This window comes from Onychostoma macrolepis, chromosome 19, assembly GCF_012432095.1.
Source record: "Onychostoma macrolepis isolate SWU-2019 chromosome 19, ASM1243209v1, whole genome shotgun sequence".
Lineage (NCBI taxonomy): Eukaryota > Metazoa > Chordata > Actinopteri > Cypriniformes > Cyprinidae > Onychostoma > Onychostoma macrolepis.
Window position 1 is genome coordinate 18702336 of NC_081173.1, and position 25162 is coordinate 18727497.

Below are 25162 nucleotides of genomic sequence, written 5' to 3' on the forward strand. Positions count from 1 at the left end.
GTCAGGTGATGGTATTAGCAAATTTGTGTGTGTGTGTTGTTTGTGAACCTCATACGGAATAGACTGATTGAGCAATGTTTTGAGTGTCATGGATCTGAGATCCACCATGTTGACCTAGTTGTACCCAGTCTTCTAATGTTCAGGACAGAGCACTTTGGGTAATGACCATAACCTGGCCCTTAATTCCAATCCAGGCTGGCATCCCATGTAACTCAACCCTACATTTAAATATAACCCTCACACATGTTTTATCTGTACTTAAAACCAACCCAACCCAACACCTGTATTCCTTTCAACGCTTTTTTGCATATTGGAGACCCGCAGTGGCTCAGTGAATTATTTAGGGCCTTTCTTATCAATAAGAAATGCCAAAGGGCCACATCTGTGCACTTGGTACTTCTCGAGGATGTTCTATTTCTGCCCGCCGTGTAACCTGACGCTAGCTCGTGTTTCAGTACCACTGTGACACAGCAGCGGCGGAAACTTTCCACCACACCATCACCAGGGATGCCTGTCTAACGTCGGCCATGATAGCAGAGGGCCGCGGGAAGAAAACGCCACCGGGAACTGATGCAGAATAAAGGCACTGATACCGGCTGACAGGCAGATTACTTCATAATCTCTTGTAGGGTCAAAAGTGCAGTGAAGCAGATGTGGAGTGTAGATAATTAGTTGCTCAATATGTAATGGAAATTAAATAAACTAATAAAGTAACAAAATGATCATCAATGCGGTTTATGTATGCATATATTTATTTATTTTTACTTTTTGTTCTATAGTGCAATAGTATTCTCTGACAAATATGGATGTCTGAGATGATAAACGGTAAATCTTTTAAAAGTCTATACAGCTCAAACCATGTAACAATTTCTTACAAATATTTGTTATCCTTGTATTCATATTGGCTTCATTAATTTATGCTTCAACAGTATTTATATTAATGTTTATATTTAGTATTTGCATATTTTGATATTCAATGATATTTTTGATATTTCATATTTTCTATAAAAATTTGATTTAATGACTCAGGTAACACTAAAATATTTACCTATCCTTGCACCTTGAAAACGGCAAGCATAAACAATCACTATTAAAAACAAACAAACAAACAGAAAAATGTATATTCCACTGTCTGACCTAATATGGTGACATTTAGAGTTTAGTTGTGTGTGTGTGTGTGTTTTGTGGCTTGAATACTGACTTTTTGGCGCACAAAAGTATATTATTAATAAGTTTATGCTAATAATATGTGTTTTATAAATTGATTACGCCGAGCTTTTATTTTTCCAAGAATTTTATGACACTTATAATAAAACTATTCACGTATAAATAGAAAGACACCTTCTGAAATTCATTTAGTGTCATTTTAGTCTCATATTTTCGTATTTAATGAATAGGTGGTTGCTATTCGTTCAATATATTATTGCCGTTCATGATGGCACCATCAAGATTCAAGATGTCCTTAGAAACCTTCTCAGGCTATCTGTCTCACTGCTCTATCTAGGCATCTTGATGTAACCTTTCTCTGATTCATCCTTCCCAAATACGGAAGTCCCGGAAGCGGCTGGCCAAGGCTCAGTTGAGTGACAGCAGGAGAGCGCCGGGGACGCCAGGACCAGACCTCCATAGCCGAAACACATCTCGCTTTTTCTTAAGAAAACGTGAGAGCAAACCCCGGATCCCTTGTCAGAGGTAATATTTGGTAAGAATGACTCTGTCTCTGTCATGTTATGATTGCAGGTCGTCAGCGGGACGTTTTGGGTCGCGCTCTGAGCGGGTGGGAGGTTCTCATGGAAACGTGCGTGTTTTTGTGTTTGGAGACACGCGCACTCGCGGTGCTGGCAGGGATTTGGTTTGAACTAGCACGATTTTTAGGTTGCTGCAGTAGCGTGTTGGTGTCAGAGGGCAGGGTGCCTTATCTCTTCACTAATTGCAGGATCTGTCAGTTGTCATATCAGCGCGTGCAGACGTCTGCTGCCTGTGGGATAGAGATGACGAGACAGGCTAGTTACTTTAGCTCTGTTAGACATGCGCTACATTTCAAGTGATGCTGTCTAGTAGCAATTCTTATATGTTAATACTATCATAAATCAATAGGGTGACATAGCCTACTCCCCTTGTGGGCTTCTATATTGGCTAGATTTCAGAACAATTGATATTCCTTTAATAAATATATTCATTTATAAAGTGTTTTCATAATTTTGAGTATATAATATGTGACCCTGGTCCATAAAACCAGTCATAAGTAGCTTGGTGAGGCTATATTTGTAGCAACAGCCAACAATACATCTTATGGGTCAAAATGATCGATTTTTCTTTTATGCCAAAAATCATTAGGATATTAAGTAAAGATCATGTTCCATGAAGATATTTTGTAAATTTCCTGCTGTAAATATATCAGAACTTAGTTTTTGATTATAGTATGCATTGCTAAGAACTTCATTTGGACAACTTTAAAGGCGATTTTTTTTTTTTTTTTTGCACCCTCAGATTCCAGATTTTCAAATAGTTGTATCTCAGTCAAATATTGTCCTATCCTAAAAATCCATACATCAATGGAAACCTTATTTATTCGGAAAATTGTCCCTAATTAGCTAAATTTCAGAGCTTTGTTTCAAGAAAGCATTTGTGCAATTGTATTATTTATGACAAAATATCAATTATGTCAAAAATGTAAAAATATTATAAAATATAAAAATATGCACTATATTAAATATGTATAGAAGTTATTTTTAATACAAATAGTAGATGCATTGGGGTCATGCTGTGATGATTTTGTTTAAACCAGAATCAGAATCAGAACCAGAATAAGATTTATTGCCATGTATGCTTACTTAAACACGCAAGGAGATTTATGCAAAAAAATTAAATAGCCAAAATTATGCATGTACAAAATAATCTATATACAGCTACAACTATGCAAGAGAATGTTAATAACAAAGGTAAAATTCAGTAGTAGTTTTCACCAGGATGTCGCAACTCCCACTTTTTTGGGAGATAATCATTACATTTTGTCCCCCCTCTTTATAAAACATTCCTATACCCCTAGTTATTCAAACATGGTAAGTGATGTAAATGACGTAGATGCACAAACCGTATTTCTTCAGAATATCCTCCAGACAGCCCATGAAAAGATTATTAGTATCTATATTGTCCCTATATTATGTCTTGAGAAGTTACAGATGTCCATTTTATTTTATTTTTTAATTCAGCATGCAATCAGGGTGTTATTGAAAGGATGTCACACTGGCATTCAAGGCGTATGCTTTGAAATGTTTATTTGCACATGAGCTCAAACCCTCAGTCACCTTCTCTCCCCTGTGTCCGGGTAAAGCATTGCTCTACATTTAGAGTCTGAGAATAGACATTCAGAAATAGATAAGAGTGCCTAGTAACTGCATCACTCCTGAAATATTAGTTCAACATTTATCATGTTTAATGGCAGACTAACCTTAACCACATAGGCCACCAGGTTGAAACAATAGTATTTGATTTGACAAAGGCCTACTTGATATTTAGAGTAATTATTTAGCCTATAATGCTGTCATGTAGCCACTGGTTAGATGATCTCTACTTAAACTGGAGGTTGGTGCCATGTGTTTTAGAAACGATTCTGTCTGTGTCACAAGCTCAGGGCTCATTCTTCCTCTCTGAAAAGCCCAGCTGAGGCCCAGGTCAGGCATTTGGCAGGGCCTAGAGAATTCTCTAGAGAGATAACAAGATGACGTGAGCGTTTCCACACTGGGTCACTATTAATTACTGCTGACGTGAGTCACAGAGAGAGTGGCTCTTTTTGAAGCTATATGTTAAATGCAGCAAATACGGCTCTTTTGTTGTCTATTCTCTCTTTAATGTGCAGGTGAATGAATCAGTGTGGTGTGCTGTTAGCTCCTCACTGCTATTGTATGATGACTGATTGTGTGAAGGTGGTCAGGTTATAAGCTGATGATATTGTTTGCCAGATTGTGCTCATTTGCATGTTTGATTTCTGTTATATCAGACTTTTCTTCCACTCCACTGTTTTTTGTAACCGACATATAACTTATCAGTTGAATCAGAATGATTGTTTAAATGTGTGTACATAAAGGGAATCTACAATATACTCCTTCACATATTCACATTATTCACATTATAGATTCTTATTTGCTCTGTTTCACTTCTTGTAAACCCACCAATGCATTCACAATGGTAATACTAAAAAATAGTATTGATAGTAAAGTTTGCTTTCTTAATAGGTAACAGAGATCACAAAGAAGTTACTGACAAATTTGATTATTATTGTTCAATAATATGAACAAGATTGGATGATCAAATTCCATTTATTGCCTCTAATAAGAATGATGATGATGACAAGCTTTTTATCAGACTTCAAATACCAGCATGAGATTTCATTTCTGCCAAATTTGATTTCATCTATTTAATTTCATATATGCAGATGTTAGCCAAAACGGTTTGAAATAGTGAAATATTTTATACTTTACCTGATACGTTATTGCTTTTTTGTGTGTATATGTATATGTCTGTGTGTGTGTGTGTGTCTGTGTGACTAAAGGTCAGAAATGAAAGATGAATGAAGCAGGTCTAATGACTGATTTGATGTATTTTTTTTTATTAATAATGACTAAATGACTAATAATGACTAAAACGTTTCAAATATAGAACAGAATTTGTATTTGCTGATCAGGTGCTCAGATGGAGGATGATACGTCAAGATAGCAACGATATTTATGGTTGAGTTCTTTTTAAAAAGCTTTTAATTTGGGGATAATAAACATGTTATGTAATGAAATAGTTTGATAAACTGCTGATTTTGCACTGTTGACAGCACAGTTTGTGGCCTCCTCTTGACGCTGTCATAACTGAATTGACTGTTATTCCTGTTAGCAGATGAGTATTGAGGTGTGGTCATGTGGACAGCTGCCAGTGAACTCTCCACGCCTTCATATACTCACAGTGTGTGTGTGTGTGCGCTAGATTTGCACAAAGCCAATATTAGCTACTTTATCATTTATTATAATATATTAATTTTATTGTAATAATACTATTTTTTATATTTTTGATAGTGGATGTTATGATGGCAATGTCTGGCATCACTGGCAGACTCCAAGAAAGTCAATAAAACATTCCTCATAATTATTTTTGTCATGTTTCTCTGGGATACGTGCTGTCGTTTGACCGTTCCAGGGAGCAGACAGTGTTTTACTGAACAGACTGGTACTCAGGTCATGAAGTCCCAACAAATCAAACAGCTTTCATAGGCCATAACGGCCATTTAGCACAGACCAAGAGTTTGCTCTGTTTCTCCAGGACTGTTGACATGGAAGCACTGGTTGAGCGTCTGGAGCAGGCAGTAATTCGTCTGGAGGCGGTGGCGGTTAAACTGCAGAACTGTTCTGGGGGTTTGGTCAACGGAGACATCAGCAGCATTATCAACGGAGGTACCATAAGTACAGCAGATCCAGACAGCAGTTCTGAATTATTCAATATATTAATAGTTTTTATTTATAAAGCATAAAATGCTGTTGTGGTCTGTTTTGATGAGTCCACAGGGCATTGTCTGTACAGATTATCTTAAGGAGAAGACCTCTGACTTTTAGGGGATTTTTTTTCTTCATGGGAAAAATATTCTCATAGGAACAGAGTGGCATTAGCCTTGGCAAACTGCACATTGACAAAGTCTGAAATATATAATGGATATGGATGTCAGTGAATGGGATTTCTGAACTCTCTCTTCTGCTTCCTCCAGTCTCAAGTTTGCGTGTGCAATTCAATGTTTTCACAGTGTCTTTTTTAGTGATAGATTTTATTTAGTTCGACCAAATTTGTTTTCCAAATGGTTCTACTTGAGTTATTGGTTCTGTAATAAGTGATTTAAATAGTGGCATTATTACTAATAATAACAATAACATTAATACTAATAATAACAACGATAATAATTTGAATATTAATTCTTATTTTCAGCAATAAGACTTTTGTTGGAGTTATTTTATTTTAGTCATTTTTTGTGTCAAATATCTTAAAAACAACAAATAAATTATACACAAAATATGCTGGAGTCTGTCAATTGGATTTGCATATCATTTATTAAATTTAAACACATCTGCTTGTCTTAAAAAAGAATATAGTTGAACTTTGAATGTATTTCAAAGCATCTTCCGTCAGATGTGTTGCTCGTTCTGTGTATTTTGTTGAATTAATGTTGTTTATTAGATTCTGTTTATTCTGTTGAATAAATTCTGTTTTGTTGATATCTCTCTTTGATTTTAAGGTGAATCCGAAAGCATGGAGGCGTTCGACCATTTGCTGAGTGGTTCAGTGTCTGAATATTTGAGGACCAGCGCAGCTATTGGTGGAGACGTGGCTAAGCATGTAAGTGCAAGCGTTTGTGAATGTCAATGTCAATGCAGATTTTACAGAGACAGCCAGGAATTCTGACAGAAGATGAGCAGAGGTAGATAATATAAGAGTGAAGTCATTCTGCTAAGAGCTCTTAGTTTATAGTACCAAATGACTGCACAGACTCACAGACGTCCAACCGTCAGCCCAACAGTACAGCTGCTGAGGGAGCTCACAGCTGTTGCTTTCCAGGTTCACATAACTCTGCTATATTTGACAATTGGCTTTGTGCTCTTCTGTTTCCCTGCATCCTTGTTAAATCCATTTGCATCATACCAAATGGAAAATGTTTTATTATAATCTGAAAGCAGGTGTTTGAAAAATGGAAAAAGTGAAGGAAGAACAGCTTTTGTTTGTCTAATGCTTATTTACAGAGACAACTCAGCTTGTTTAAACTACTTCTTATTTTTGCTGCAGCAATGAAGTGCTGTATTAAGGTCTTGCTTTACTGGAAAATTACTGTTTTGCTGTGTTGTTAAAAGTATCCTTTTTTTTTCTCACGGTAATAGTTTTTTTCAGATACCGAAACTTTTGAACTGTAGTGTCTTAAAGTTCACTTTTTTTGCTTAGATGTCACAAAATCTGCAATCAAGTCAAAGATTTCAAAATAAACTAAAAAATTCTCATCAGTCTCTTGACCAATAATTTTATAATAAGATAAACATTTAACTAAAATGTCATTATCTTCATCAGAATTAATGTGCATTTGCTCCATAAGAGCCCTTACCATCAATCATTTGTCAGCAAGTGCTTCTTTCCCATCTGTCCTAACACAAGGTACTTTTCAAGCTGACGGCCTGCAAACAATTACTGAAATGTTAGGGCTTCTTTTTGACTGACAGTACATAACGGTCTATATGGCTTACATTTCATGTCCAGTCGCTACCGATTGGTAACTAAAGAGCTGCTTGAGAAATGAGGAGCTGGACAATGTACTTAGTGTACACAGAAGCACAGTGGCTCATTCTAGTGATGGAATGTAATATTATGAGAAGAGGGAGAGAGGACGGGTGAAAAGAGCAGAAAGAAAGTGGGAGAAGGATGTATGTGTCCTCTTTGTTAACACTGGAATTCTCCTCAAGCTCAACTCAGAGAGGAAATATTTCTCTTTTGGTCTAATAAGAGATGAGAAATGGCCATTTGACCATGAGTGTGAGTGTGTGTGCGGGATCTTTCGCTCAGTGAAAAAACTTATCATGGGAACTTATCATGTTCTGTAGGTCTGTGTGGAAGTGGTCTTTTGGGGGGTTTTTAACGCCAATAACGTCCAGATATGATGATCCCCTAAGGACTCTCTTCCTAAAATATAAAGGCAGCTGTATATTTTCACATATACAAACCCATTTATAGTGTGTAAAATAGTAAGTTTAGTGTAAATTAAGACAACATGTCATTTTCAGATATAAATAATTGGCCTTTTTTTTTTTTTTTATGTTTTACACTATAATATGGTAAATATTATATTTTTTATATCTATTTAAATAATCCTATATAATATAATGGAACAATAATTGTTCAAAAGTCAGGGGTCAGTAAGATTTGTTTTCATTGTTCCAAGAAATTTCAAATAAATGGTTACCACAAAAATATTAAACAGCACTGTTATCAAAATGATTATAATAACAAAAGTTTCTTGAGCGCAGAATGATTTCTGAAGGATCATGTGACACTGAAGACTGGAGTAATGACTGCTGAAAATTCAGCTTTGCATCACAGGAGGAATTAAAGTAGAATTAAATTGTAATAATATTTCACAATATTACTGTTATTACTTTATTTTTGGTCAAATAAGTGTAGCGAGAGCATAAGAGACTTATGTCAAAAACATAAAATCGTTCCAACCCCAAACCTCTGAAAGATGTGCATAATACTACGTATTATAATACTTAATAAATAATTTTTTTTTTTTCTTTACCCTATATTAGAATCTTAGAGGAACGTCTTCAGTTTAATTTATGACTTTGTATTGAAAATGCGCAATCAAAAACCCAGACTGCAACATGACATGTTTATATATGTGAAACTTTTATAAACTACAGTATGATTGTACAGTTATCGTGTTTCAATTCAGTTAAGATTGGCATCAAACTTCTTAAAAGAGTTCTAGAAAGAGATTGCGTACAATATCCCTTTCTCCTCTGCCACACACTGCTGGTCTGAACCACAGCCTGATTGCCTTGATTTAACCGGGAGTCATGCAGAGGTGACCTTTTGAACCTGAAAGTGTGGGAATTACCGATGATAAATCCTGTGAAGTGTCTTTACCTCGAAAGGCAACATTCACCAATCTAAGTTTCTCATCAGTGCTGAAAGAGATGAGCTGGGAGAGGGTTTTATCTCCTATAGTCAGCTCCTTTTAAGGTAAAACAGACCTCTGGCTTTCCCCATGTTCTGCAAGAGGAAGTCTTTTCCTAAATGTAGGATTTGCCTCAATTTGTGTGTATGTGTGTGTGCAGCAGAGGGTTCAGTTCTATCCAATTAGGATTTACTTCATTTAGGCGCTTCTCTAACTTTGGTACTTTATGTCCCCAAGGTTGATTTTTATATAACAGAACTTTTTTATTATATAAAGGTCACATTAAAACTTTCTCCGAGTCTTTCTATACCTTGCTTTCATACTTCATTTTTGCTGCTTCTCAAATGCCCTTTATGGATGTTGTTTTATCATTGTCCTAGAACCAGACTTTAACTCTTAAAATCCATCATAAAAATATTTTCACATTCCAAATAATATGATTAATAATATGGTTAATTTGAAAACAAAGTGAAATATTAAAAAAAATAATAATAAAAAATAAAAATTTAACTGAATTTCAAAATGTTTTGTGTGAACATTATATTAAAGAAACCAAAAAAAGGTAAATATCACTTGTGAACAGAATATATTTATGTATTTACATTAATATGTTTTATACATTTATTATTTACATTTCACATATTTATTAAATGAATGTTATTGCAAGCTTTTCAATAAAAAAAAATAATTAGTAAAATTATGCAAAATCATAATTTAATTGTGCGTATACATAAATTTTATTCCAAAAACGTTCATAATGTAGTTCCACCACAAAATGCTGTCAAGTGCAATACTATTACAAATATATAATAAATAAATTTGTTGTTGCTTCCAACAGGCAGAGATGGTGAGCAATGCCCTTCAGGTCCAGCGTGCTTTCCTCAAAATGGCCATGGCGCATAAGGAGCCGGCAAAGGTATAACCAAACCAATATATCTGCACATGATTTCATACATTTTAAACTAGATGTAACCTTATGACATGACATTTCACAGTTTTATAGTCATGAATTAATTCAGGGATACCCAATCCTGCTCTTAGAGGGCCACTGTCCAACCTCAATTAAACAGACCTGAACCCTAGAACCCTGAACACTAGAAACTTCCAGGTAAGTGTGTTGAGGCAAGTTGGAGCTAAACTCTGCAGGACAGTGGCCCTCTAGGACCGAGTTTGGACACCCCTGAAGTAACCACTTGCATTGAAGCGCTGTTAGCACATCTCACACTACAGAGTTTGTCATATTTAAAGCACCATAATAACAATGTTTAGCCTGCTGAGAGAGTCTCTTCAGCAAATGACCCATATGACTCTTGAGTCTGTGCAGTCTCAACAGTTGCGACGAAACGGATGTCTGATCAGATCTTTTCTTCTGTATTGTCACATAAGTTTGAGTGAAACATAAGTCACAATATAGAAGAAAAGTGGGGTGGGGGACTTGCTTGTATTTGCTGGTTGTTGATTAAATGGAGGCAAATTGGTTAAAGCCTAAAGAATGCTTCTGTTTTAACATAAACGCAGACTAAATGACTGAAGAGGTTTAGCACATACATCACTAGAGACTAGAGAGACGTCTCTCATTTCTCTGTAAGATTGACTTATGGCATTTTGATCAAGAAGTCCAAAAAAAAAGTCCAAAAACAAAACTGAATGGATAAATTGTCTCAATGAGAGATGTATTTAGAAAATAGTTAGGGTGCATTTTCATTTCATGTCGACTGTAAAGATAACAGAATTTTTAAATTTGGGTGAACTGTCCCTATAAATGAATAATTCTGAACATTTGCTGAACGTTTACTCACCCTCGGGCCATCCAAGATGTGGATGAGTTTGTTTCTTCATCAGAACAGATTTGGAGAAATTTTGTATTGCATCACTTACTCACCAGTGGATCCTCTGCAGTGAATGGGTGCCGTCAGAATAACACAGTAATCGACATGACTCTAGTCCATCAATGAATGTCTTGTGAAGCAAAAAGCTGTGTTTAAAAAATCAATTAATTTAAACATTTTAACATTTAAAATGACACTTCTGACTAAAATACAAAAAGTCTACAATCCATAATAACGCTTCCTCCAATGAAAAAGTCAATCCTCTGTTGTCCTCTATCATCAATATCCACCAACATATTTGTTTTGAACTGTTTTGGAGTGTTTCACTTGATAGCAACTTCTGAACCAGACAACTTTTTCACTGGAGAAAGCAATATTATGGATAGAGGACTCTTATTTTAGCCAGAAACAATGGTTTAAAGTTAAAATGTCTTAACGATGATTTTGTTTATTATAAACCAGCAGATTTTCGGTGCATGAGGTTATTGTGATGTTTTTATTAGTTGTTTGTAATCTCATTCTGACGGCACCCATTCACTGCAGAGGATCCATTGGTGAGCAATTAATGTAATGCAAAACAAATTCATCTACATCTTGAATGTCCTGAGGGTGTGTAAATTTACACAAGATTAAAATTTTGGGGTGAACTGTTCCTTTAATGGTGATATAAATTCAGTGCTTTTCAACTTAAAAGCTCTGTTCTGCTATAATGGCGACCTCTTACTCTTCTCCATACTATTCTGAGCGATGTGGTCAGCCATGCGACTACGGTTTCTGTTCACATAGGGATTACCTCTCCCGTTTCAAAAAATGCCAATGTGACACATTCCCAATGCATTCACACACTAGCCAGGGGGAAGTGCAGGGGGCCAGCGTGATGTCATGTCATCGGACTTTGGTTCACGTTGCCCAAACAGGAAGAAGATCTCAGGCCAAAGGCTATTGGACGAAAGTAGGATGGAGAATCAATCACTGGATAATAAACACACAAGTGGTAGGAAAAGCGCTGTAGCAGGACTGTTTGTGATATTAGTGTTTTTCAGTTTTTTTTTTATTTTATTTCGATTTTAAAAGTGATTCCTGTTTAATTTGAACACAGATTCAATATTTATTGCACTCAATGTGATTTACACAACTGAGGGCCAAATCTCTGATCTGTATGTGACAAACTAATGGCCATTGGCAGAAAATCCCATGAGATAAGATGTGCAATGTCTTGCACCGTTTGCACAACAGATATAAATTATACCTTAAATCATGTGACTTATGGAGAATTGTGCTATTGCTTTTCTAAGCAGACCTAATGCTTATTAAAATGATCCTATAAAATATTTCTATAGACTTGCATTGGGAAAATAACAACCTAGCAGTAACAATCTCGCATTGCAGTGGTTATGACCAGAGCTGGGTAGATTACTTACAAATTGTAATCCGTTACTGATTCCAGATTACATGACAGAAATTGTAGTCAGTAACATAATCCGTTACATTACACATTTTAGGTAATATAATCAGATTACTTTTGATTTAACTCGTTTATCACATTGATTTAAATAGCATTATCTTCCATTTATTGTAATTTACAACATGAAGTGCATTAAACATATTACATCAAGGTTTCCCAAACTAGGGTTCGTAAAGGAACTGCAGAGGGTTTGTGAGATTAATGAAAAGCTGACAATTAATTAAATCATAAAAAAATAAAAGTGAAAATAAATCATTTTAAAACAAACTCCCTTTCTTTTTTTCTTTTTCTTTTTAATTAATTTTTTTTTTTTTTTTGAACTCCCTTTCGAGGAAAGTCTCTTAATGAATGGGGGAATCCTGAAATCTTAAAAACTGCTCGCTGAACTCACAATTAAATTACATATGTCAAATCAGCAACAAAAATCTGAAATTAATTGCCCCATGAATGTTATTTCTTATGCTCAAATAGCTTATTTTTCAGGCTAGACCAGGCAATGCGCATGCGGAATCATGACGTGCTTTTGACTGCGCATATGCATTGGCTGGTCTAGTCAGGTTTCTATGGGAAATTTGGCTCTTTCATTTAGAAGGTGGGACTATTCCTCCATATTGCACATTGCAGTTTCTCCCATTCATAAATATAGGAGAGAACCGTCTTTGTTTTAAATAAAACACTTACTAAAAAAGGTGAAATATTTTTATTTACCTGCATTTCATGTGATCATTAATCAACATCAAAGAAACCGTGAGCATGCAAATGTATTACTTAATTATTGAAATATTTATTTTAAAATCTAAAGCAAATATATTTGGTGAATAAGGTTTAGATGAAAAAAAGTTTTGGAATGCCTGCATTACATGTGACTAAGGAATAACGTGAATATGTGCATTTTAATTAGTTATAATTAATAATACATGGTTAAAAAACCTACAGAGTAATAATTCAAATAAAAATGAATGTGTCCTTCTTAAACCTGAAATGATTTTTGTAAATCCAGAGATCAAATGCTGTTGCCACCTGACTAATGACTGATCTTTGTGTGAATGTCCACAAAACTGGACTATATATACATATATGATATGTATATAATCGGTAGTCTATTTCAGAAAGGAAAATTTAAAAGATGAAAAAGAGAAATTAGGGAGAATCAATGATTTATGAATAATTTATTGCTATTGTGTGAATAATATGTAATCATATAATCCATAAAAAAGTAACTGTAGTCTGATTACGAGTATTTTAAAATGTAACTTACTCTAATTACAAGTACTTAATTTTTGGAATCTGATATTTCTGCAAATGGATTCCCACAAATCTGAATGGAAGAACACTCAGCCTGTATTAGATATGCTAAGAAAAGACTGGCGACTATCTCTGTAGTACTCTACTGTACACGCATTCGCACCAGCTCAGCTTCACAATAATTCTCAAATACGCTTTTTCTGTTCATGCATATATAAATATATCCTACAAACATTCTCTCACTCACACACACTATGTTTAGCCATTGTTCCTCTCCATCAGTAGTGTGAAGTGCGTGTAGCTCCCAGGAGGGATGCTGGACAGTTGCCCTAAACCTCTGGCTTTTCTCTCTCTCTGTATGTGTGTGTGTGGGACTGCGCTTGCATTCTGTGGCTTTTTATGGGCATGTTCTATATTTGAGCCGGTGTGTGTCTGTGGCCCAGGTCACGTGACAGGCCTGTCGCTTGGTGAGGAGTGTTTGTGTGGCCTGTAGACCGCAGCTGTTTCTCTCTAATTCCTCTTATAACAGAGTTGTTCACAGTCAAAATGCATCGCACCGTGACTGACCAAGATGTCTGTTCAGAGGGTATTTATTCGTATCTTAAATTCTGGTCATTTTAAGTGAATTGTAACATAAAGTAAATATGTGTCCAATTATTTATCTAGTATTTAATTTAATTTAATTAAATTATAATTATTTAATTTAAATTAGAGTGTATTGTGTAGTTTAAATATATTTCAATTGATTTTTTTTTTTCAGAGTTATACAGTTAATATTTATCCAATCATATATCTGGAGTTATTTTATTTTATTACTTTATTTAAATTAAATTTTATATTATTTAAATACATTCAAATATATTTTAAAAATCATTTTATACATATATTTAAAGTAAATTAAACATACATACAAACAAACACACACACACACACACACACACACATACACATATATATATAGTGTATTTCAGTGTGAAGCAGTGCTTTTTTACCGTTTAATTCATAATCTGTCGAGAAAGATCTTAGCTCTGGCTCCATTCATAGCTTAGAGATAGGCAGGCTATTTCTGTCCTTCTCTGTGGCTAAGCATGATGGGAAGGGAAGTTCAGAATGATGCTGGAAAGGTACTTGCACTTCGGACAGCGCCTTAACAAGGGCTGTAATGTCCGAGTATGGATGAAAGAGGCGCCTTTGTTCACAGAAATGAAAATCATGCGTATGTTGTTATGGGAGGAATTTATGTAAATACGGTTTTGTTCTCTCTTTCGCCCCCCTCGCTCTTTATCGCTTTCTGTCACACTCGCACATACACAAACTCAAGTCACAACAACCCTCGACAGTTCGACCTTGTTGACACCAAAAACCAATGATGAGTCACATTCAGCCACAAAATGTGTAAATATAGATGAATAAATACACAGTGTGCCAACATATACTTTCTAAACGTACACCGTCTGCCTTGTTTGTTTATCTCTCACTTATTTGATGAGGTTGAAGTCAGGTCAACTGTGATTTCTTGTGATTTGCACATGAACACAAATTCAGCCTGAGCTGATGAGTCTGACTGAAAACAAGAAGTGGTATTTTTAGTCCAGAAAAGTCAGTCGTCCTCATTCTCCCACCGAGTTCTTGTGAAATGAACTGAAATGGTGGACATGGCAACTGATTGAACACAAGCATAAATATAAAAACGTTCATTTAACAAAAGGAAACAGTGTGTTCCCTCTCCCCCTTGTTCAGAGGTAAACTATAAACATCAGTACAGGACAGGGCCTTACAAGGCGAGGGGGATCTCCCCATCACGGGCTGGAATGCTGAGTGGGAGGGAGGTGAAGCTCGCTGGACGTTTCATTGGAAAAAACGGTCCCACTATTAAAAGTCCGCTTGGGTGCCTCAGGCTCTGTGTTTTTCTCTGTGCTTGCAGAAAAGGCCCAATGAAATCAAAATTGGAGTTACTGTGGAGTAGCTTTTTCTCTGTTTGTTTAGTTTTAAGATACACTGTATGCTAATAGATGTACACAGATGTACAATGTCTTTAGGTACAGTCACATTTACCCTCGTTAGGCACATTTCTTTGGGGGAAATCTAGTAATTTCAATAGGAAAATACATGATTGGGAGTTGGCCATGCAGCAAACAATCATCAGAAAGGTGTTTGATTTTTTTCACTTCTTTCCCTTTAGACTTGAGGGACAGTTCACAGTGTTGCATACATTGCTACACTACTGCCGAAAGACAATAGTGCCCATGAAATTTTGATGATTCAGGTTGGCCTATACAGATTTTACAATCAGATGCTCTCTAGAATGAAAACTGTTCCTATTCCAATACCACATGCAGCTGACTAGCATGCTGGTATACTGCTTTTACTATTTCTGCAATGTCATGGTCATATTCCACATACAACACTTCAATATGTGCAGTGATATTTTAGTATTTTTATATACTATGATAGTGTTCATTAATATTTTGAATTGGCGTTTATTTGTATATTTTTAATTTTAATTAGTTTTATCTATCTATCTATCTATCTATCTATCTATCTATCTACCTATTTACTTTTAATTTTAATTTTAATTTATTTTATTTTACACACACACACACACACACACACACACACACACACTAACTCTCAATAGGAAATACATCCAAACAAGAAGGAAATGTATGCAGACATCCTTTCAGAGTCTTTAATAGAAGAGGCTGAAACTCTACAGTGGTATACAGCACAAAATCTCCTTTTGTTCATCTTTGAAATATATTATGAAGGCTCGGCTCAGAGTTAATTGAATTATTAGTCTAAGTTAATTGAATTATAGAAGTAAGGGATAGATATTTTATGAATGGATGTTTTCTCACAGTTGATGTTGTTTCAAATGAAATTACTAAAATGGCAAATTACTGTATTTACATGGTTTATTAGAGCCTGCAAGACAATTATCACTATTAGTATTGCTCACACATCTTAAGAAGTTCTAACCGTAAGTAAATTTTTGAATGAACTTGGTCTGTTTTATGCACAACTCAGACTTTTTGATGTTTCACAAATGAAGCTTAACTTTTGATTGATGGCTTTCCTGCTTTTATTCCCAAACAGACAGAGATGGCTGACCTCCTCAGACCCCTCTCTGACCAGATCCAGGAGGTCCAGAATTTCCGGGAGAAGAACCGCGGCAGCAGCCTGTTCAACCACCTGTCTGCCGTGAGCGAGAGCATCCCTGCTCTGGGCTGGGTGGCTGTGGTGAGCACTTCTCTCTGTCTCACTCTTCCAGTGAGCACCGTGGTGCAGTCTAGTCACTGACTTCCTTTATACAAATACCTGGTTTGGCTCATGCATCTTATGCATTTGAGTCGCTTACTGTTAAGACTGCACATTCAGAAACAGTCATGGCTTGATGCTAGTGATGAAAGCCCACCAAATAAACTTCAAACAATATCACATCCATCCATTAGGCATATTTTCTTTGATTGTGACAACCGAACGACCTCGCACAAACCACAAAGTCATCGCTGAGAGGACCACCAAACTGATATTTGAATTTTGTATTTATTTTCTATTATGTAAACTCTTTTGATGTCTTAATGCTGTGGATGGCTGTATCTAATCACTGCAATGTGAATCTGGACTCTATCATTTTCTGCTTTAAACTACCGCTGATGTTTACAACAAAGGTTCAAAGCCTCAGTTTTAGTGCTTTCCTTGAAATTGATCCTTTTTTCTATGCTTATTATTTATTTTTATGAGTACATAAGCTTCTTTGACCATCTTTTGACCCTTTGTTGTCTTGCTCTGTCACAGTGTCAGAAACCAGGTCCGTATGTGAAGGAGATGAACGATGCTGCAATGTTCTACACAAACAGAGTCCTGAAAGATTACAAAGACACGTTAGTGCATTAGGTTTTTTAATTCATTAATTTAGTTCATATCAGGTCAGTTTATGTTAACGTTAATGTGAAACCCTTACATGGTATTGTTATAATGATTACCATAGCCATGTGTAATGCTATTTATCTGCTACTTGAAGGATCTTTAAGTCATACCAGTTTGGTACTTTTTGTTAACGTACTTACACACACAGTAAATTTCCCTTACAATAATGTTGTACATGAATATTTAGGAAAATATGATTTATTTGTTCACTTGAACAATGCCATTGAACGTTTTTTTGTGTCTCTGCTGACCCCAGTGACCCCCGTCATGTTGAGTGGGTTCGTTCCTATCTGAGCATCTGGACTGAACTTCAGACCTACATAAAAGAGTACCACACCACTGGACTCGTCTGGAACAAGACTGTAAGTGAGACTTTCAATTGGAAAATGACTCAACTTTTTATATATTCAAGAAGTATGATGTGAATATTCTTTTTCAGATTGTACAATTAGAACAGCTGATGTTGGTAATCAAAACTCTACATTAATAAGGAAATCTGTCATTTTCAAAGACGTAAACACATTTGCAGTGCTAGATATTGTGTTTCCATTTCAAATCTGGAAAAATTGAAACTGCAATACAGAAAAGCATATTTTCCATTTTTAGTCATTCAGAGGCTGGTTGAATGCAGATTCATTTCAGATGATTAACAGCTATACTGTGTACATCTATCTAGATAACTAGTACAGTTATGTTTATGATTGCCAGCCTTGGAAATTCATCTTTTCCGGCTAGGGATGAATAGTATATTAGTACTACATGGCTTATTGCCATACCGAAGTTAGAGAATTTTTTTATTTATCAGTATCAGTCGATATTGCATATTTAATTGTTCATGCTATTTTCCCCAATGATTTTACATTTAGATAACCTTTTCTGTCATCTAGCACTCGCTTAAAGTTAATCTTTAATATTTAATATTATATATAATATAATTATACAATATAATAACAATTATTTTGAGTTTAATATATGAGTGTATTCTATGAATTGAACCATATGTACAATATTGTTCAAAAGTTTGGAAAGAAATGAAGACTTTTGTTCAGTTAGGATGCATTCAACTGATCAAAAGTGACAGCAAAGATATTTATGTTACAAATGATTTTTGAACTTTATATTCATCAAAGGAGAACCCTTAAAAAATGTATTATGTATTCCACAAAAATATTAAGCAGCATAGCTGTTTTCTACATTAATCAGCTTTGCCGTCTCAGGAATAAATTAGTTATTTTAACATAATCATATTTCAAAATATTACTGTTTTTACAGTTTTTGTGATCAAATATATGCAGCCTTGTTGCATAAGAGACATCTTTCAGAAACATAAAAAATAAAAAAATCTTACCAGCCCCAAACATTTGAGCATTTTTTTTCTTTTACTGGCTTCAACTTGACTGATAATATGCAGCAATGTGTCAGGTTACAAGTTTTTTTTTTTTTTTTTTTTTTACTTTCATAAAACAGCTTCATAGTACTTTCATGCCTTTTAAAGAATACACAGTTATCCCTTTAAGCAGTTGTGGGACTTTTGGAGATGTTAAATCTTGTAAATAATGTGTGTGTCAAACAGAAACCTGAGAACTCTCAGTGACTGTGTGTCAGCTGTCCCTCCTGCCGTGAGGGCTCTGAGTGTATGTGGAGGACTGTATGGTGTGGACAGGTGGTCATCTGGGTCTTTTTGCATGGGGGGGTTTACCATAGAAATGCCCCCAACAAAAGCCTAGTGTGTCTCTGGCTTACACACCTGCTCTCACACACACTCCTCGTAATTCAACCTCGCTTCTCACGTATTCCACATTATACCTCTCCTTTTGAATTCATTTACTTCTGTATGTCCTCACACATCAGACACAATCAAACTCCCGCATCTCAGTGTATTTTTCTGCCGCGCTTCTCCACTTCCTCTATCGGTTTAAGTACCTTTGCCTTTTCACCTCTTCATGAGGCAATGACCTTTAGGGTCAGAGGTTGGGTTGCCCAACTGTTTAACCTATGCTGAACATCAGCACAAGTATTGGGATTAGAAGTGTGTGTGTGTTTGTACAAGACAGGAAAAGATGAGTGTGCAACAGTTGTTTAAGCCAGTTTAAGTGTTGAAGTGGAAACCGTGTGCAACTGTCAATGGCAGCTGTGCTGACAATATAAAACAGGCGTAAGTGTGCCGTCAGGGTCAAACAATAGCCAACTGTGCCACACTGATCTGTTCTTTTACTTTAAATGTTGTTAAATAAGATTATCCCAGTTGTGCTAGAAACACATGGACTGATATGAACTGCTTTCAAAAGATTATTGCATTGACCATATAGCAATATATTTTCCTAAAGAGACATTTGGTACCACTTTACAATAAGGTGTCATTTGTTAACATATGAGCGAACAATGAACAATACATTTATTACACTTTTTTAGTAATCTTAAAAGTCTACAGTCGTTCATTGTTTATGTTAGTTCACAGTACATTACCTAATGTTAACAAACACAACTTGTGATTTTAATAATGGATGCTGAAATGAACATGAACTAGATTAATAAATCCTGTAGAAGTATTGTTTGTTCTTAGTTCATGTTAACTAATGTAGTTAACTAATGAAACTTTCACTGCATATTTTGATTTATGTTATTGTTTGTAGAATTTAATATTATAGTGTTATAAATGTATAATTTGTGTGGATAAAGATTTGAACACACCTACTCATTATTACTCAGTTTTCCATTTTTCTTATAGTCGTAATAATCATAATTATTTATATATAAATATATATATATATATATATATATATATAGTAAAATAATAATAATATATTAAATTATACACCTCAACAAAACTAGTTACAATTGGTCTACCAAACTAATATTGTGCATTTACACCTTTAGAATAAAGTCTTTAATATCATGAGAAATATTGATTTAATGAAGTGAATCAATGATTTGTGCCATTTAAACTCTTTAAAGCTTAAAAAAATTCAGACTCCTTTTCCAAGTGATGCTCTACAAACAATTATTTTAATAAATTGTATGCATTATAAATATGAAATATAAATATACCCGATTTTTTATATTTTATGGAGGTCACCTTGGTTTTTGAACTTTTAATCACCAAACCCTACAGACTCAATCCATTGCCACTTACGCCCCCCACTGGATAGAACGACCATTGCAGTGAATTCATCAACATCACGGTTACAATGTTTTTAAACATTTTATAAAGGTGTTATTTGAGGCTTTGAATTTACAGCCATACTGTGAATTCTATCATATGAATATTGTGTTTTAGTTTTGTTTTTAATGCTTTTCCCATTCTTAGAATGAGAATATTAGTTTGCAGCTTTTCATGGACTAACTCTGATGTTCTTAACAGGGTCCTGTAGCCACTCCCTCACTGTTCAGTGCTCCTTCTGATGGTCCATGCCCTCCTCCTCCTCCTCCTCCTCCTCCACCACCAGGTCCTCCTCCGATGTTCATGGATGACAGCCCCAAACCCGAGGACACAGCAGCCCAGCACTCGGCTCTGTTTGCACAGCTCAACCAGGGAGAGGCCATCACTAAAGGTGGGCAGGAGAGCACTGTCAGACAACAAAATACTATACCGCCTTCAAAACTGACATCAGGCGACGTGTTCTGCCTCCAGGTCTGAAGCATGTGTCTGACGAGCAGCAGACCCATAAGAACCCCAACTTGCGCTCTCAGGGAGGGAGGACACATCAGGGATCTCCAGCCAAAAGTCAGAACCCCAGCTCGTCTTCCTGTGCACCTGCCAAAAAACATTCCCCTGTGCTGGAGCTGGAAGGAAAGAAGTGGAGGGTGGTAGGTGCCCACGCCACATCGTCTGAATGTGTCCAGCCTTAAATCATACTGCTTGTAATTGTTCTGCTACATTAAATTAAAAAAAAAAAAAAAATGTATCCCACAATGCAATGAACTTGATATTTTTAAGTCAATGTCATTAACTAAGCCATTTAGTTATATCTTGGAAATAAAAATGCGCATTAACAGCTTGGCAAATAAATTTAACGTTAAGATGTTATCATTTTTTTCAGTTCACTTGTAAAATAACTTAAAATTGCTTTTTATTTTCAAAACTAAATGCTGCTCGCTAAATGAAATATGCAATATGTTGAGGCTGTGTGACAATAATGTAGACCACCACTGTTAATACTGTAGCATACTAGAGTTTTTATTGATTTACATGCTATTTTTAAAGCATTGAAGGCAGTATACAGCACACTCAGCAATGCAACTAGTGAATTAAATAATTTTTATTAAAAGGATGCAAAAAAAGTTGTGTTAAACCTAAAAGAGATGATTTATATATAATAAGGTCTGATGCAATGGGAAAATATTACATTATTCTTATTGCACAGCTCCAAGCAATACTAGATTCACATTGGTCAATTTTTATTTAAATAAAATAACATTGTGATTATTATTTTATTATTATTATTATTATTATTATTATTATTATACAATTTTCTCAATAGAAAGACATTTAGTGGAGCCTAAAAATTATATATAAATAATCATTATCTCTCAAAATGTGATTTGGATGAATGTAGATATGTATTAAAATGTTAACACTCGCCACACACTTACCGTACCCTGCACTTGTAGTGAGACTCTATTGATTTGCCGTGCCTACAGCATGTGTTTAGTGGATCTATTGTGTGTATTTGTCTTGTAGGAGCACCAGGAGAAGTCTCGTGACCTGGTGATAGAGGAGACCGAGCTCAGACAGGTGGTTTATGTCTTTAGCTGCAGCAACTCCACACTCCAGATCAAAGGCAAAGTCAACTCGATCATAGTGGGTAAGAGGAGCTCCTCATAACACCAGCTGCTCTTATTCAGTAACGTTATCTCCTGCTCTATCGCAGCACCACACACCACGCCTGGCTAATGTCTGCCTCTCTCCTCACAGATAACTGTAAGAAGCTCGGACTCGTGTTTGACAGTGTGGTGGGCATCGTTGAGATCATCAACTCCAGAGACATTCAGCTGCAGGTTAGATGTAAATGTTTGTGCATAACAAGTTGTAGGCTGAAGTGTTTTTATCTGTGAGTGATCTGTACTCAGGGTTGTTATTGTAAAAGAGAATGTGTTAGCACAATGTATGTGCATGAATTATGGTCATAACTGCCAGAATCAATAAAGAAATCAACACAACTACGAATGTTAAATAACATTGTGGTTGCATCTGCTGACACTGAAGAGATGTTAGCGGACATAAATTACACAGACATACATCAAACTTCAGTTTTGTAGCTGCTACATGCTTGTATAGCAAGAATTACTAATAAGTTACTACATAATATTGTCAAATACATCAACCACATACAGTATAGTATTGTTCAAAAAAAATTTTTTTAAGAAATTTATATTTTTGTTTAGCAAGGAGGCATTAAATTGATCAACATTGACAGTAAAAACATTTGTTACAAAAATGTTCTAATAAATGCTGAATGATTTCTGAGGATCATGTGACACTGCAGACTGGAGTAATAGCTGCTGAAAATTCAGCTTTGCATCACAGAAATAAATTACATTTGAAAATATATTCAAATAGAAAACGGTTATTTTAAATTGTAATAATATTTCAGTTTTTACTGAATTTGATCAAATAAATGCAGCAGCCTTGTTGAGCATAATAGACTTTTAGAGCTTGTTTTCTCCAAGTAGGAACTCATGGCTCAAAAATACTAATTCTTTTAAGCTAATTTTATTGTTTTGTCACCCTTATGTATTTTGTTGCCTGTGAACAACACAAGTTGTTTTTGGCCTTTCAGGTAATGGGAAAAGTTCCTACTATTTCCATTAACAAGACTGAGGGGTGCCATGTCTACTTGAGCAAGGATTCACTTGACTGTGAGATTGTCAGTGCCAAGAGCTCTGAGATGAACGTCCTCATTCCTGAGGGAGAAGATGATTATGTAAGTTTATTTACACTGGAAATATTTACCAATAGAGCTAGCATAACCTGTCATTTGAACAAATAACTTTCTTGATACATTATGTCATGTACCAATGTATCAGTGTTGTATTCCAGAGATTTGACCTGCTTTACATTCAAATATGAGAGAAAATCTGTCATCAGCCTTAAAGGTTGAGGCATTGTTTATACATTATTTGACTTATATCTTCTTGTGTATTCAACAGAGGGAGTTTCCAATCCCAGAGCAGTTTAAAACAGTTTGGGACGGCTCCAGCCTGGTGACAGAGCCCACAAAGATTGCTGGTTAATTCCTTTTCCAGCTCGTCATCGCTTTCCTCCTACCCAGAATTCTTCATGCACTTTCACTCTATCACACTGTTAGTGGAGACGGAAGAATTCATACATTGTGGTTGTGAGAGTTGTAGATTTACTCTCAGAAAATTCTAATTAAGAGCAAAATCTTAGTTCCATTTCCACAAACCAATTATGAAATATTTCAACAAATAGAGATGGAGATGTTTCTCCTTAATTAAAACTACATTATATACATATATTAATTATTATACATTAAAAGTAATTACACATGATGGCACCATTATGTGTGAATATGGGAATTTGTTAGTCAGCAACTCAAAGTACTGAGTTAAAATAATGAATCAATAAGCAATCAAATTTTTACTTATTCCTATGACAATATATAATTTACTTAAAAATTTCATTAATTTATTAAAGTATGAATTTTGTTTGTTTGTTTTTGTCTTTTTTGACATTATCAAGTACTTTGTGTTGATTTCGTAAATTCTCATGTTAAATACATTTTGGTTCTGTGTAGTAATATAATACATTTTCAAAATATTATGACTATATTTAGCTTGAACTTGTTTCTATAGAGAAGCCAGGTTTTTATGTTTTGTGCAGTCACATTTTACATTTCCTACAGATTACAGGTCCCAGATTCACTTCACAACATTTTCTTCTGCACAAAAAAACAAAACAAATGTTTATTTGGCAAGGTAAACTTGTATCTTCGGGCTTTGGACGCAGAGGAGAAAAATCAACGGCTATTTTACAATCAAACCTCTTTGAGTGTAATAAATGGTCTTTGTTCTGCGAATGAATGAGTGCCTTTGGGGGTATTTTGATAAGATTTTATATTATTTTAATATAGTTCAAATATTGCTTAATTTTATCACTATATTTCATTTATAATCTCAGACTACTCATTTCTGAGATGAACTTTTGGTAGTCAGATGTTTGTATTGACAGGCACCACGTCATTCAACACCATCAGGACAGTAGTGACATGTGCTGTGTTATAACATTAAGTAAATATCATAGTTCATGTCCAAAATAGTTTCCTAGATGTTCTCACTTTGCACTCACATATTTATATTGCTTGTAAATTTACGTGCTTTAAATGTTTCTTCAACAGGAAGGTCTTGAACACTTCAGCTCATTTTGAATGTATGCCAACATGTGTTAATATGTAGCATTCTTAAGTCCATAAAAGGGAATCATGTTACATTTGCTTGGTCAGTAAACAGTTGACATTTAACTAAACAATGTAATGCACATTTATAAATGATGCTTAAACAAAGTAGAACATGTACACTGTATTAAGTCACACATACCTTAAATTGTAATTTACCAAAGTATTTTCACATTACCATATCCATTTAATCAAATAAAGTAATTGTGAACTCACTACACTTATTTGTATTATTATTATGTTTTTTGGCCTTTTTACCATCTTCTGATTAAGCTTTATAAAGTTTAGTTGTTCAAAAATTAGAGCTGTCAAAGTTAAAATGTGCACGTAAGATATTAATTACATTTAGCATAATTTTTCTTTTACAATTTCTTTCTTTCTAAAGAATGATCAGGAATCAGATTGTACTTATTGTACTGACAATACTAGTTTAACAGAATCAAAAAACTAATCTGCAAAAAAAAAAAACTTGTTTAAATTTTGCTTTAGTACAAGAAAAATATAAGATACAGTTAATTCACTATAAAAATGGTTATGTAATTTTGTTGTACTTCTAATATCTCACTTAATATTTTTCTCACACAGT

At 34.9% G+C, this 25162-nt stretch overlaps 1 protein-coding gene across 4 annotated transcripts; it reads left to right on the plus strand.

The window, feature by feature from the left end:
* The first annotated feature begins 1441 nt into the window (after positions 1-1441).
* cap2 (cyclase associated actin cytoskeleton regulatory protein 2) lies at positions 1442-24800 on the plus strand. Of its 4 annotated transcripts, none has more exons than XM_058753231.1 (13): positions 1442-1702; positions 5308-5438; positions 6269-6369; positions 9531-9608; positions 16328-16471; positions 17030-17115; positions 17418-17523; positions 20523-20712; positions 20793-20968; positions 21843-21966; positions 22077-22159; positions 22942-23085; positions 23312-24800. In XM_058753231.1, the coding sequence occupies exons 2-13, from the start codon at positions 5318-5320 to the stop codon at positions 23393-23395; spliced, it is 1437 nt and encodes a 478-aa protein (XP_058609214.1). In that variant the 5' UTR covers positions 1442-1702; positions 5308-5317; the 3' UTR covers positions 23396-24800. The 4 variants fall into 4 exon arrangements, with proteins under 4 accessions (XP_058609214.1, XP_058609213.1, XP_058609216.1 ...); XM_058753230.1 differs by having other exon boundaries at positions 1445-1692; XM_058753233.1 differs by lacking the exon at positions 5308-5438 and having other exon boundaries at positions 1449-1702.
* Positions 24801-25162: the final 362 nt, after the last annotated feature.

What these genes read in the sequence shown, in the direction of transcription:
- cap2 (XM_058753231.1), top strand. Translation starts at nt 5,318, where the DNA reads ATGGAAGCACTGGTTGAGCGTCTGGAGCAGGCAGTAATTCGTCTGGAG. An exon ending in AGTCAACTCGATCATAGTGG is followed by an intron (nt 21,967 to 22,076) that starts GTAAGAGGAGCT and finishes CTCTCCTCACAG; the next exon opens with ATAACTGTAAGAAGCTCGGA. An exon ending in CCAGAGACATTCAGCTGCAG is followed by an intron (nt 22,160 to 22,941) that starts GTTAGATGTAAA and finishes TTGGCCTTTCAG; the next exon opens with GTAATGGGAAAAGTTCCTAC.